Raw genomic sequence first — 12,515 nt, 5'->3', positions numbered from 1 at the left:
ATCCACCTCTACGCAGACGACACCATTCTGTATACTTCTGGCCCTTCTTTGGACACTGTGTTAACAACCCCCCAGGCAAGCTTCAATGCCATACAACTCTCCTTCCGTGGCCTCCAATTGCTCTTAAATACAAGTAAAACTAAATGCATGCTCTTCAACCGATCGCTGCCTGCACCTGCCCGCCCGTCCAACATCACTACTCTGGATGGCTCTGACTTAGAATATGTGGACAACTACAAATACCTAGGTGTCTGGTTAGACTGTAAACTCTCCTTCCAGACCCACATCAAACATCTCCAATCCAAAGTTAAATCTATAATTGGCTTCCTATTTAACAACAAAGCATCCTTCACTCATGCTGCCAAACATACCCAATCCTCGACTTCGGTGATGTCATTTACAAAATAGCCTCCAATACCCTACTCAACAAATTGGATGCAGTCTATCACAGTGCAATCCGTTTTGTCACCAAAGCCCCATATACTACCCACCATTGCGACCTGTACGCTCTCGTTGGCTGGCCCTCGCTTCATACTCGTCACCAAACCCACTGGCTCCATGTCATCTACAAGACCCTGCTAGGTAAAGTTCCCCCTTATCTCAGCTCGCTGGTCACCATAGCATCACCCACCTGTAGCACGCGCTCCAGCAGGTATATCTCTCTGGTCACCCCCAAAACCAATTCTTTCTTTGGCCGCCTCTCCTTCCAGTTCTCTGCTGCCAATGACTGGAACGAACTACAAAAATCTCTGAAACTGGAAACACTTATCTCCCTCACTAGCTTTAAGCACCAACTGTAAGAGCAGCTCACAGATTACTTCACCTGTACATAGCCCACCTATAATTTAGCCCAAACAACTACCTCTTTCCCTACTGTATTTATTTTATTTATTTATTTTGCTCCTTTGCACCCCATTATTTTTATTTCTACTTTGCACATTCTTCCACTGCAAATCTACCATTCCAGTGTTTTACTTGCTATATTGTATTTACTTTGCCACCATGGCCTTTTTTTGCCTTTACCTCCCTTATCTCACCTCATTTGCTCACATCGTATATAGACTTGTTTATACTGTATTATTGACTGTATGTTTGTTAAACTCCATGTGTAACTCTGTGTCGTATGTGTCGAACTGCTTTGCTTTATCTTGGCCAGGTCGCAATTGTAAATGAGAACTTGTTCTCAACTTGCCTACCTGGACGACACATGGAATAAACAAATGTACAGCCAATAACACAATATAAAAGTCTATATACAGTGTGTGAAAATGAAGTAAGATTAGGGAGGTAAGGCAATAAATAGGCCATAGTGGTGAAATAATAATTACAATTTAGCAATTAAACACTGAGGTGATAGATGAGCAGAAGATGAATGTGCAAGTAGAGATAATGGGGTGCAAAGGAGCAAAAATAATATGGGGATGAGGTTGGGTGGGCTATTTTCAGATGGGCTATGTACATGTGCAATGATATGTAAGCTGCTCTGACAGCTGATGCTTAAAGTTATTGAGGGAGATATGAGTCTCCAGCTTCAGTGGTTTTTGCAACTGGTTCCAGTCATTGGCAGCAGAGAACTGGAAGGAAAGGCGGCCAAAGTAGGAATTGGCTTTGGGGGTGAAATATAACTGTTGGAGTGCGTGCTATGGGTGGGTGCTGCTATGGTGACCAGTGAGCTGAGATAAGGCGGGGCTTTACCTAGCAAAGACTTATAGATGACCTGGAACCAGTGAGTTTGGCGATGAATATGAAGCGAGGGCCAGTCAACGAGAGCATACAGGTCGCAATGGTGGGTAGTATATGGGCCTTTGGTGACAAAATGGATGGCACTGTGATAGAGTGCATCCTATTTCCTATTTACAAATACCTAAGTCAGAACTGTCCAGAGTAGTGATGCTGGACGTCGGGCAGGTGCGAGCAGAGATCGGTTGGTGTTGTCTGTGTAGAGGTGGATCAGAGAATCACCAGCAGCAAGAGCGACATCATTGATGTATACAGAGGAAAGAGTCGCCCCGAGAATTGAACCCTGTGCCACCCCCATAGAGACTGCCAGAGGTCTGGACCACACGCCCTCCGATTTGACACACTGAACTCTGAGAAGTAGTTGTTGAACCAGGTGAGGCAGTCATTTGAGAAACCAAGGCTGTTGAGTCTGCCGATAAGACTGGTGATTGACAGAGTCGAAAGCCTTGGCCAGATCGATGAATACGGCTGCACAGTATTGTCTTATCGATGGCGGTTATGATATCGTTTAGGACCATGAGCGTGGCTGAGGTGCATCCATGACCAGCTCGGAAACCAGATTGCATAGCGGAGAAGTTACGGGGGATTTGAAATTAACGGTGATCTGTTTTGTTAACTTGGCTTTAGAAAGGCAGGGTAGGATCGATACAGGTCTGTAACAATGGGTCTCAGGATCTCGTCACGGTATCTCTGAATTCAAATTGACATTGATAAAATGCAATTGTTTTTGTTATCCATAGGTTATGCCTGCCCATACCATAACCCTACTGCCACCACGTTGAAATCCGCAAACCGCTTGCCCACACAACGACATGCACGTGGTCTGTGGTTTGACTCAGTTGGCCTTACTGCCAGGTTCTCTAAAATGACATTGGAGGCAGCTTAGGATAGAGAAATTAACATTCAAGCCTCTGCCAACAGATCTGGTGGACATTCCTGCAGCCAGCATGCCAATTGCACGTTCTCTCATATTGAGACATCTGTGGCATTGTGTTGTGTGTCAAAACCACACATTTTAGAGTGGCCTTTTATTGTCCCCCAGCACAAGGTGCACCTGTGTAATGATCATGATGTTTAATCCGCTTCTTGATATGCCACACCTGTCAAGTGGATGGATTATCTTGGCAAAGGAAAATACTAACAGGGATGTAAACAAATTTGAGCACAACATTTGAGAGAAACAAGTATTTTGTGCATATGGAAAATTATTTCAGCTCATGGGACTTTACATGTTGCGTTCATATTTTTGTTCAGTGTATTTTGTCAGCTCTTACAACCCTGTCTGGGGGCTGGTCAGAACTATTACATTTTTATATTTATCCATTAAAAGCAAAGGGGTCGAGTCTCTGGGGAAACAATTATCTTTATGACATTTCCTCTCTGCGGTGTGTAGGCAAATGTTATGTGTAATAGGCACCATTACTGCTGAATAATTACAGTCAAATCTCTGTACACTGACTGGCCTCACACGTTCTCTTTTTTGACGCTTGCGGTCTCTTGCTGATGACGTTTTATTTAGGGGACGACAGTTAGCTAGAATCGATAGCTAGCTACAACGTTTCAAAATGTATATATTCATGTTTTACGCATTGTAGCTTTGGTTCAAAGTCCCAATCCTGCGTAGACTTCAAGTATTGTTTCGATCATTTGCAGTGAAATGTTGGTGACGTTAACTAATTTAATTAATCGAATCATTTACAGAGATAGCTTGTAGGAAATGATTAGCTAGCGAGCTTGTTTTGTTGCTAGCAAGAGTAATGGGAGCAACAATGGGAAAAGGGGATACCTAGCCAGTTGCACAACAATGTATTCAACCGATATGTGTCTTCAGCATAATTTGGTAGTAATGTAACTAGTTAGTGATCCAGTATCTACTAGCTATGTTGACATTGTTTTTTGAGTTGCCAAGATAGCTGTAGTTTTAGGGTAATTAGCTAATATGATTGTTCTTAGTAAAATTCATATCACTCAGTGTGTTTCTCTGGTTGACGCTCCAAGCGAGTGCGGCTTCGAGATGTTGTGGTCATATCAATTATCAGAGAGGAATAAATTAAACAATAACTTACACTAGAAAATCTTTGACAATACCCAGTTTTTGTGTTTTTTTAATAGACTAGCTACATACAATCCCATAGAGCTCTAACCTGTGGTTGGTGTCTAAAGTCACCGAGACAACCAGGTAGAGCTGTGCCAGAATGGATGTCCAGTTGTCCATCAGCTTCCTGAGGGACAGACTGGGCGGGGCCATTGACGAGGCAGTGCGTACAGCAGTGGAGTCTGTGCTGTGTGAGACTGTGCGTCTGTTAACCGGGCTCCAAGGGGACCAGCAGCATGGACTTTCCTCAGTGACCCAGAGGGACCAGGACACCCTGGGACTGAAGCAGAGGTTTGAGGCCCCCAGTGGGGGTGACTGGAGGGTGCAGGCTGGGTCTTCAGGGACATTCTGTAACACAGGACCGAGGGTTAGTGGTGGGCGCTGCAACACTAAGAATCCAATGGGTCAGACCACTTGCTCAACCTCCCAAGCATCACAAAGGACCACCGTGGAGCCCCATCCCCAGGAGGTGGTGGAGGACTGTGCTGGACTGCCTGACCCGTTTGACCTTGTGTCGGCTGGGCCAGTGATGGTGGACTATGAGGAGGGTCAGGGCATGGGGATCCCAGAGGAGTGGGAACTGATGAACAGAGTGTACAAGACGGAGCACAATGAAGACATGGCCCTTATTGATGGGGGCAGTAGCACTCAATGTAAGTCCTGACTCAATGTAGTGAAAGATGGTTGTGATGTAGTTTCACAGAGAAAAGGCAGCTTTAGTGAGAGCCTCTCTTGATGTCTTGACTTGCAGTATTTTCATGTAGCCTCGCAAGCTGCCTGATATCTCCAGCTTACATGAATGGTATATCCGTACAGCGAACCATTCATGTAAGCTCGTGAGGTCTGGCGGCTTGCTAGGCTACCTCTCATGCGCTTCCCCATTGTCTCCCCTCTGCAAATGTTCAGTTGCAGATGACCACAGGCTGCATGAAGGAGACCAGAGGACTGTGGCTGTGCCCCTGGAGGGAGAGATGGCTGCCAAGCCCCAGGACGCATTGCACCCCTGCTTCAGCCCAGCCAACATCAAAACAGAGCGACCTGAGATAGAGAGATGCTGCATGGCTGAGGAGGCCCTTGCTCTGCCTCTGGCTCATCCTGCCAATGTGAGTAAAGCACATCTACTCAGTCCTCAAACGCCGACCTCGCAATCTCATAAACAATATAAGGCACTAAATGTTCACTGACATAATGTGCGCCTCAGTCCTGATCTAAACCTGTCATTCTCAGAGTGGTGTGGAGGCCGGTGAGTTTGGGCAGGAGCAGGTGGAGGCTGGTCCACAGGACTTTGTAGGTCGCCTGCGCCTGTGGCTGGAGCAGCTGTGTCCTGAGGTGGTCCGGGAGTACGAGAGGGAGGGCTGTCTGTGTGAGCTGTCCCGCAGGAAGCTTATCAAGTTCTCTGTGTCCTTCATCGTGGAGGAGTTTGGATTGTGAGGAGCTGATTGTATGTGTATTTGGGCTGAGAAGGGACGTGTCTGAGAGAGCAGAGATGTTGCTCTTCTATTTAGACTCAATGTTTTGTGAGTGTTTCTGACGTTTAATCTCCTGTCCTCTGCAGCTACCCTACCTCTGCTCAGAAGACCATGCTGGCAGAGCACATAGTGGAGCTCTTCCCAGGACTCAGGCTCTGTGCACCCTCTGCTGGCATCAACGGCATAGTGAGCTAGTAAATTGATTAGTAGTGTAAGATTCACATAATTCTCAGTTACTGAGTAGACGACTGTCCTATAATTTTTTCTCCCTGTGTAGGAACACTTGTACGACCCTTTGTCCCGTACGGGTTACATTGAGACGCGCCTGCGCAACTCTCGACGCACCCTTGAAGACCACAAGAAGAAGTATGTGCTGAAGAGGCGTCGGCCAGAGCCAGGCTTGGCGGACCCTCCTGTACCTAGATTGGGGTCTGGGCTCCTGGAGAGACAGTCCAGTGAGGAGACCCAGAGGTGGATGGAGCTGATGAAGAGAACCAGGCCCCTGACCAGGAACCTGCCTGCCATCCACAGTGCTATGGACCTCACATTCAACGCACGCAGGAGGTGGATCAGCAACACACGGCCTAGTATGAGGGCTGTGTTGGCCGAGTACCCACGTTTTCTTGACGTTCCCACCACGGTGAGTCCAGTCTTCATGGAGAAAGCTACGGATGCTCACAAGACTAGAAAGGCCACAGATAAACTTGTATTCGGGTCATTCCATGTCATTTTAGCCAGATATGACACCCACCATCTCAAATTGATATGAAATTGTTTCTGAAGTTAGAAACAGATAAGATCAGCATTCCTGCAACATTATTTTGATGAAATATAATTCAATTTCTGAGAAATTAAGCTAATTGATTGCACCCAAAACTGCCCTTTTTTTTTATTGATAGGATTCATATAATATTCCAATATTCCATTCTAACAATGAGGTAAGATACTGTATGAGGAATCAAAGAAGTGGTCAAAAGCCACCCACTGAACCTCCCCCCTCCCTCCCCACACACACACACGCCCAACAGAGTATACAGTATCAGTTCTCTATGTCTGACGAGTAGTATGGAGCTGCGGCCCAGAGAATTGTTTCTTCATCCTATGTAATCTGAGACCCCCCCTCACATCCTACATCCCGATATTACCAGATTTGACCACTAGATGGTGCTGTTCATTTTATTAGATGATAACCCCCCCTTCAATGTTAATGGGATAGTTCACCCAAATTACAAAATTACACATTGGTTTCATTACCCTGTAAGCAGTCTATATACAAGGTATGACATCAGCCAATTGTTTGGTTTTGTTTACCTGACAAATGTTTAAAATGCTAACTTTTCAGCATCGGTGGCACAAATCCAATGCAAGTCAGTGGTACCTAATTTTAGCATTTTTGCGTTTCCTATCCAAATAATCGACAGGTAACTGCCAAAATAAAGGAAATACCAACTTAAAGTGTCTTAATAGGGTGACCAGAACAGCTTCAATGCTCCTTGACATAGATTCTGGAACTCTATTGGAGGTATGCGACGCCATTCTTCCATGAGAAATTCCATCATTTTTTAAAACCTTTTATTTAACTAGGCAAGTCAGTTAAGAACAAATTCTTATTTTCAATGACAGCCTAGGAACAGTGGGTTAACTGCCTTGTCCAGGAGCAAAACAACAGCTTGTTACCTTGTCAGCTCGGGGATTCGATCTTGCAACCTTTCGGTTACTAGTCCAACGCTCTAACCACTTGGCTACCTGCCGTCCCAAATAGTGGTGGAAAACGCTGTCTCAGGTGCCGCTCCAGAATCTCCCATAAGTGTTCAGTTGGGTTGAGATCTGGTGACTGCCATGGCATATGGTTTACATCGTTTTCATGCTCATCAAACCATTCGTGCCCTGTGGTGGCCAAAATAATGGCCTTCCCAGCATTTTTATATATGACCCTAAACTTGATGGGATGTGTGTTGCTTTAACTCAAAAACCACACCTATGTGGAAGTACCTGCTTTTTCAATAGACTTTGTATCCCTCATTTACTCAAGTGTTTCCATTATTTTGATACTTACCGGTATAAGTAACATCATTGAGTTACACAATAAATGTTAAAATACTTTAGGCTGATTTTGAACATGAAATGTTAATATAGGTACCATTGACTTGAATTTGATTTTTGCCACAAATGCTTAAAAGTTAGCATTTGAAACAGTGGCCAACAACCAAAGCATGGGTTGTTGTCATACCTTGTCTGTTGACTGCTTACAGGGTAAGGATACCAATAATTTTGTAATTTGGGAACAGTTCCTTTAAACATTGAGTTTGGGGGGTGGGTAGCTTCAAATTTGTTTTAAAAACCTAATAGCAGGAACAGCGCCATCTATTGGTCAACCTGGTACTATCAGTCCATAGGATGGGACATAAATAACTTCAATGACACATTTCTCTGAACAGGGGGATAGAAAACGTCACTAAATTCTCTGAGAACACATTAGATAGGATGAAGAAACAATACTCTGTTCCGCAGCTCCATACTACTTGACAAACACAGAGAACTGATACTATATACTAGTTGTTGGGGTGGGATTGTCGTGGTGGGTCTGTGTGTGGCTTTTGACTATTCCTTTGGATTCTTCATGTCTATTTATTGAATGTTATATGAATCCTACAAATTCAAATGGACAATTTGGATGCGATCAATTACCTAAATTTCTCAGATCAAATTAGATTTAAACAAAATAATGTTGCAGGAATGATAAATAAGTGTATTATTGGGATCTGAAGGTGTTTGTTTGTTCAGATTGACCTGGAGTTTGAGAGGATGTTCCCAGGTAAAGGCCACTCCTTCCTGGCCCAGTGGTCGTCGTTCGTGTTGCCCAGGCTGTACCAGATTGCAGAGTGTGAAAAACACCCGGACATCTCTGCACTTCTCCAACTGGCTGCCACACAGCAAGGAGGTCAGAGGTTAACTACACTGAACAAAAATATAAACCCAACATGTAAAGTGTTGGTCCCATGTTTCAGGAGCTGAAATATGAAATCCCAGAAATGTTCCATACGCAGTTTATTTCTCTCAACTTGATGCACACATTTGTTTACATCCCTGTTAGTGAGCATTTCTCCTTTGCCAAGATGATCCATCCACCTGACAGGTGTGGCATATCAAGAAGCTGATTAAACAGCATGATCATTACACAGGTGCACCTTGTGCTGGGGACAAGAAAAGGCCACTTTAAAATGTGCAGTTTTGTCACACAACACAATGCCACAGATGTCTCAAGTTTTGTTGGAGCCAAGCTGACTCCAGGAATGTCCACCAGAGCTGTTGCCAGATAATTTAATGTTAATTTCTCTACCATAAGCTGCTTCCAACGTCGTTTTAGAGAATTTGGCAGTACGTCCTACCGACCTTACAACCACAGACCATGTGTAACCACACCAGCCCAGGAACTCCACATTTTTTATTTTTTTTTTTTACCTGTGGGATAATTTGGTTGGGGTGCTGAGGAGTATTTCTGTTTTATAGGGGGAAACTAATTCTGTTTTGGCTGGGCCTGGCTCCCCAGTGGGTGGGCCTGGCTGCCATCCAAGGCTGCACCCCTCCCTGCCCAGTCATCGGAAATACATAGATTAGGGCCTAATACGTTTTTCAATTGACTGATTTCTTTATATGAACTGTAACTCTGTAGAATATTTGAAATTGTTGCATGTTGCTTTTCTTTTTTTTCACCAGTATACACGGAATAGAGACTTTACAGTCAACCTCCTAATCAGCCATTGACAGACTGACTGAAAATGATCTGTATGATTTACTCAGTGGTTAGAGTAATAGGAGAGTAGATTGCTGTGATTAAGTTTTTTTTAACATATTTGTTCCTTTCTGATTCCTCTGCAGACTCCTACACCATGACTATGCTGAAAGTCCTGATCTATGTGCTACCACCAACAAACACCAGTAGAGCCTCCTTACCCACCAGGAGCAGTGTCAGGCAGGCCATTCGGTATCTGGTGGACATTGTACCGGTGAGCAACACAGTATTTTTCTTCCTGGTCAGACTGAGCAGTAAACCCAGACATTTCCTCATTGCCATATAGATTAAGTTTGTGAACTAGTGGAATTTTAGAAGGTAAGGTAACAATGATGTTTTGAAGGAATGTAATTGAAGAATCCCCTTGAAAGACCTTTCCTCCTTTGTTCCTCTACAGATAGACACCATGGTGTCCTCCTTATTCTGTGACCTTACCTCCTTGGAGGGCCCAGAGTCTGTGTCCCACGCTCAGCCCTACATATTGAGCGTGGGGCCCCTGGAGGCCCCTGGCCGGCAGCTTTGCATCGTGTTCCCTGTTGATAGGATTGCAATCCCCCTGCCTCAGGAGGGCCTGAGCAATGCACTGGACAAGCTTTTCAAGCTTCTGCGTGTGTTTGAACTGGGGTACCCAGATCAGCTAGCCTCCCTGTATGGCTTCCTTGAGCACCTGTATGGGCTGGAGATGACCCCACAAGATAACCATGACTCCCCCAGTGGCAAGGGGTCAAAAGTGCTTGAACTTTTATCACGGCTCCACATGCCCTCCTGACAGAAGGCATAGGTCTATACAAGAATTGAACTCGCCTCACAGACTTACCTTTTATTTTTTAAATATTTTATTATAGCCGTCCTTTACAGAACACCTCCTTTACTATGTTCTGGATTTGCCCCAAAATTAAAGTACATCAGACTGAACTGAGCAATGCTGATGGATCACTGGTGTTATACCTTCATTATACAGTACCAGTCAAAGGTTTGGACACACCTGCTCATTCAAGGGTTTTTCTTTATTTTTAATATTTTCTACATTGTAGAATAATAGTGAATACATCAAAACTATGAAATAACACATATGGCATCATGTAGTAACCAAAAAAGTGTAAAACAAATAAAAATATATTTTTGATTCTTCAAAGTAGCCACCCTTTGCCTTGACAGCTTTGCACACTCTTGGCATTCTCTCAACCAGCTTCATGAGGTAGCCACCTGGAATGCATTTCAATTAACATGTGTGCCTTGTTAATTTGTGAATTTCTTTCCTTAATATATTTGAGCCAATCAGTTTTACTTGGTAAAATACCAAATCCTTATTATGGCAAGAATAGCTCAAATAAGCAAAGAGTTAGCAAAGAGACAGTCCATCATTACTTTAAGAAATGAAGGTAGGTCAATCTGGAAAATTTCAAAAACTTTTAAAATTACTTCAAGTGCAGTCACAAAAACATTAAGCGCTATGATGAAACTGGCTCTCATGAGGACCGCCACAGGAAAGGAAGACCCAGAGTTACCTCTGCTGCAGAGGATAAGTTCATTAGAGTTACCAGCATCAGAAATTGCAGCCCAAATAAATGCTTCAGAGTTCAAGTAACAGACACATCTCAACATCAACTGTTCAGGGGAGACTGCGTGAATCAGGCCTTCATGGTCAAATTGTTGCAAAGAAACCAGTACTAAAGGACACCAATAAGGAGAAGAGACTTGCTTGGGCCAAGAAACACGAGTAAAGGACATTAGACCGGTGGAATTCTGAGTCCGAAGTTGAGATTTTTCGTTCCAACCGCCGTGTCTTTGTGAGACTCAGTGTAGGTGAAAGAATGATCTCTGCATGTGTGGTTCCCACTGTGAAACATGGAGGTGGTGTGGGGGTGCTTTGCTGGTGACACTGTCAGTGATTTATTTAGAATTCAAGGCACACTTAACCAGCATGGCTACCACAGCATTCTGCAGCGATACGCCATCCCATCTGGTTTGCGCTTTGTGGGACTATCATTTGTTTTTCAACAGGCACAACACACCTCCAGTGTTATTTGACCAAGAAGGGGAGTGATGTAGTGCTGCATCAGATGACCTGGCCTCCACAATCACCCGACCTCAATCCAATTGAGATGGTTTGGGATGAATTTGACCACAGAGTGAAGGAAAAGCAGCCAACAAGTGCTCAGCATATGTGGGAACTCCTTCAAGACTTTTAGAAAAGCTTTCCTCATGAAGCTGGTTGAGGGAATGCCAAGCGTGTGCAAAGGGTGGCTACTTTGAAGAATGTCAAATAAACAAATAGAAAAATATGTTAACCATTTTTTTGGTTACTACATGATTCCATATGTGTTATTTCCTAGTTTTGAAGTCTTAACCATTATTCTACAATGTAGAAAATAGTAAAAAGAAAGTCAAACCCTTGAGTGAGTAGGTGTTTCCAAACATTTGACTGGTACTGTATATTCACTGAGCTTCTCATTGACAATGCAAATACTTGCATAAAACTAACATCTTGTATGAATTTTCTGTGGGGGGAAATGATACTGTATGTTGTACTTTAGGATACCTTTTCAGTTTTTGCTCAATTGCTTTAGTATTTAACTTGCTCATGATACTGTTGTGGTTTGCTTTTTTTTAAATAAAAAAAAGATTGAATATGTGAAAACTGGTGAGGTATGTAATGGTATCATTTTCTGTTCTGTCAACACATTTAAGTAATGCATGACTAAGTGATATGTTCTTTGTATAGTCTATGTTCAATTGGTGGCAGCAGTCTAATATGGCCTCGGTTGAACCTGCCTATGGGCCATCACTTCACCAGGTGAAGCCAGTGAGGAAGGAGTGCCCAACAATCTGCGCCACTCCCTTATGTCGTCAATAAGGCAGCATGATCCATCATTCAGAAACATCTCTTTTCCATATGTTATATGTTCACATTTTCAAACTAGTTTTATGTGGAAGGCAGATACGTTGTCAAAAGCAAACACTTTTGCAATTGAAAACAGAATCCTACTCATTACTCCACGTGCTGACCTACGTCACTTTTCTTTTGAGACTATTTATATTGAACAGAAATATAAACACAACATGTAAAGTGTTGGTTTCATGAGCTGAATTTTTTCATATGCACAAAAAGCTAAACAAATTTGTTTTACATCCCTGTTAGTGAACATCTGGCTTCTTCACCTGTGGGGTCGTCTGAGACCAGCCACCTGGACAACTGATGAAACAGGAGTATTTGTGTCTGTAATAAAGCCCTTTTGTGGGGGCCTGTCATGTGAAATCCGTAGATTAGGGTCTAATGAATTTATTTAAATGGACTAATTTCCCTATATGAACTGTAACGCAGTAAAATCTTTGAAATTGTTGTGTTTATATTTTTGTTCAGTATATAACTATTTTCCTAACCTCAACCTAATCATCATAACCTGCTACGTGAATT

General features: G+C 43.4%; 1 protein-coding gene across 2 annotated transcripts; it reads left to right on the top strand.

The window, feature by feature from the left end:
• The first annotated feature begins 3,254 nt into the window (after positions 1 to 3,254).
• LOC115110231 (uncharacterized) lies at positions 3,255 to 11,738 on the top strand. Of its 2 annotated transcripts, XM_029635704.2 has the most exons (9): positions 3,255 to 3,399; positions 3,853 to 4,488; positions 4,742 to 4,938; positions 5,063 to 5,262; positions 5,391 to 5,490; positions 5,582 to 5,944; positions 8,089 to 8,245; positions 9,184 to 9,311; positions 9,495 to 11,738. In XM_029635704.2, exons 2-9 carry the CDS (start codon positions 3,936 to 3,938, stop codon positions 9,864 to 9,866), a joined length of 2,070 nt encoding a protein of 689 aa, XP_029491564.1. In that variant the 5' UTR covers positions 3,255 to 3,399; positions 3,853 to 3,935; the 3' UTR covers positions 9,867 to 11,738. The 2 variants fall into 2 exon arrangements, with proteins under 2 accessions (XP_029491564.1, XP_064866136.1); XM_065010064.1 differs by having other exon boundaries at positions 3,255 to 4,488.
• Positions 11,739 to 12,515: the final 777 nt, after the last annotated feature.

This window comes from Oncorhynchus nerka, linkage group LG26 (assembly GCF_034236695.1).
Source record: "Oncorhynchus nerka isolate Pitt River linkage group LG26, Oner_Uvic_2.0, whole genome shotgun sequence".
Lineage (NCBI taxonomy): Eukaryota > Metazoa > Chordata > Actinopteri > Salmoniformes > Salmonidae > Oncorhynchus > Oncorhynchus nerka.
The sequence above is the reverse complement of the archived record's forward strand: the minus strand, read 5'-3'. Positions and strand labels throughout refer to the sequence as shown.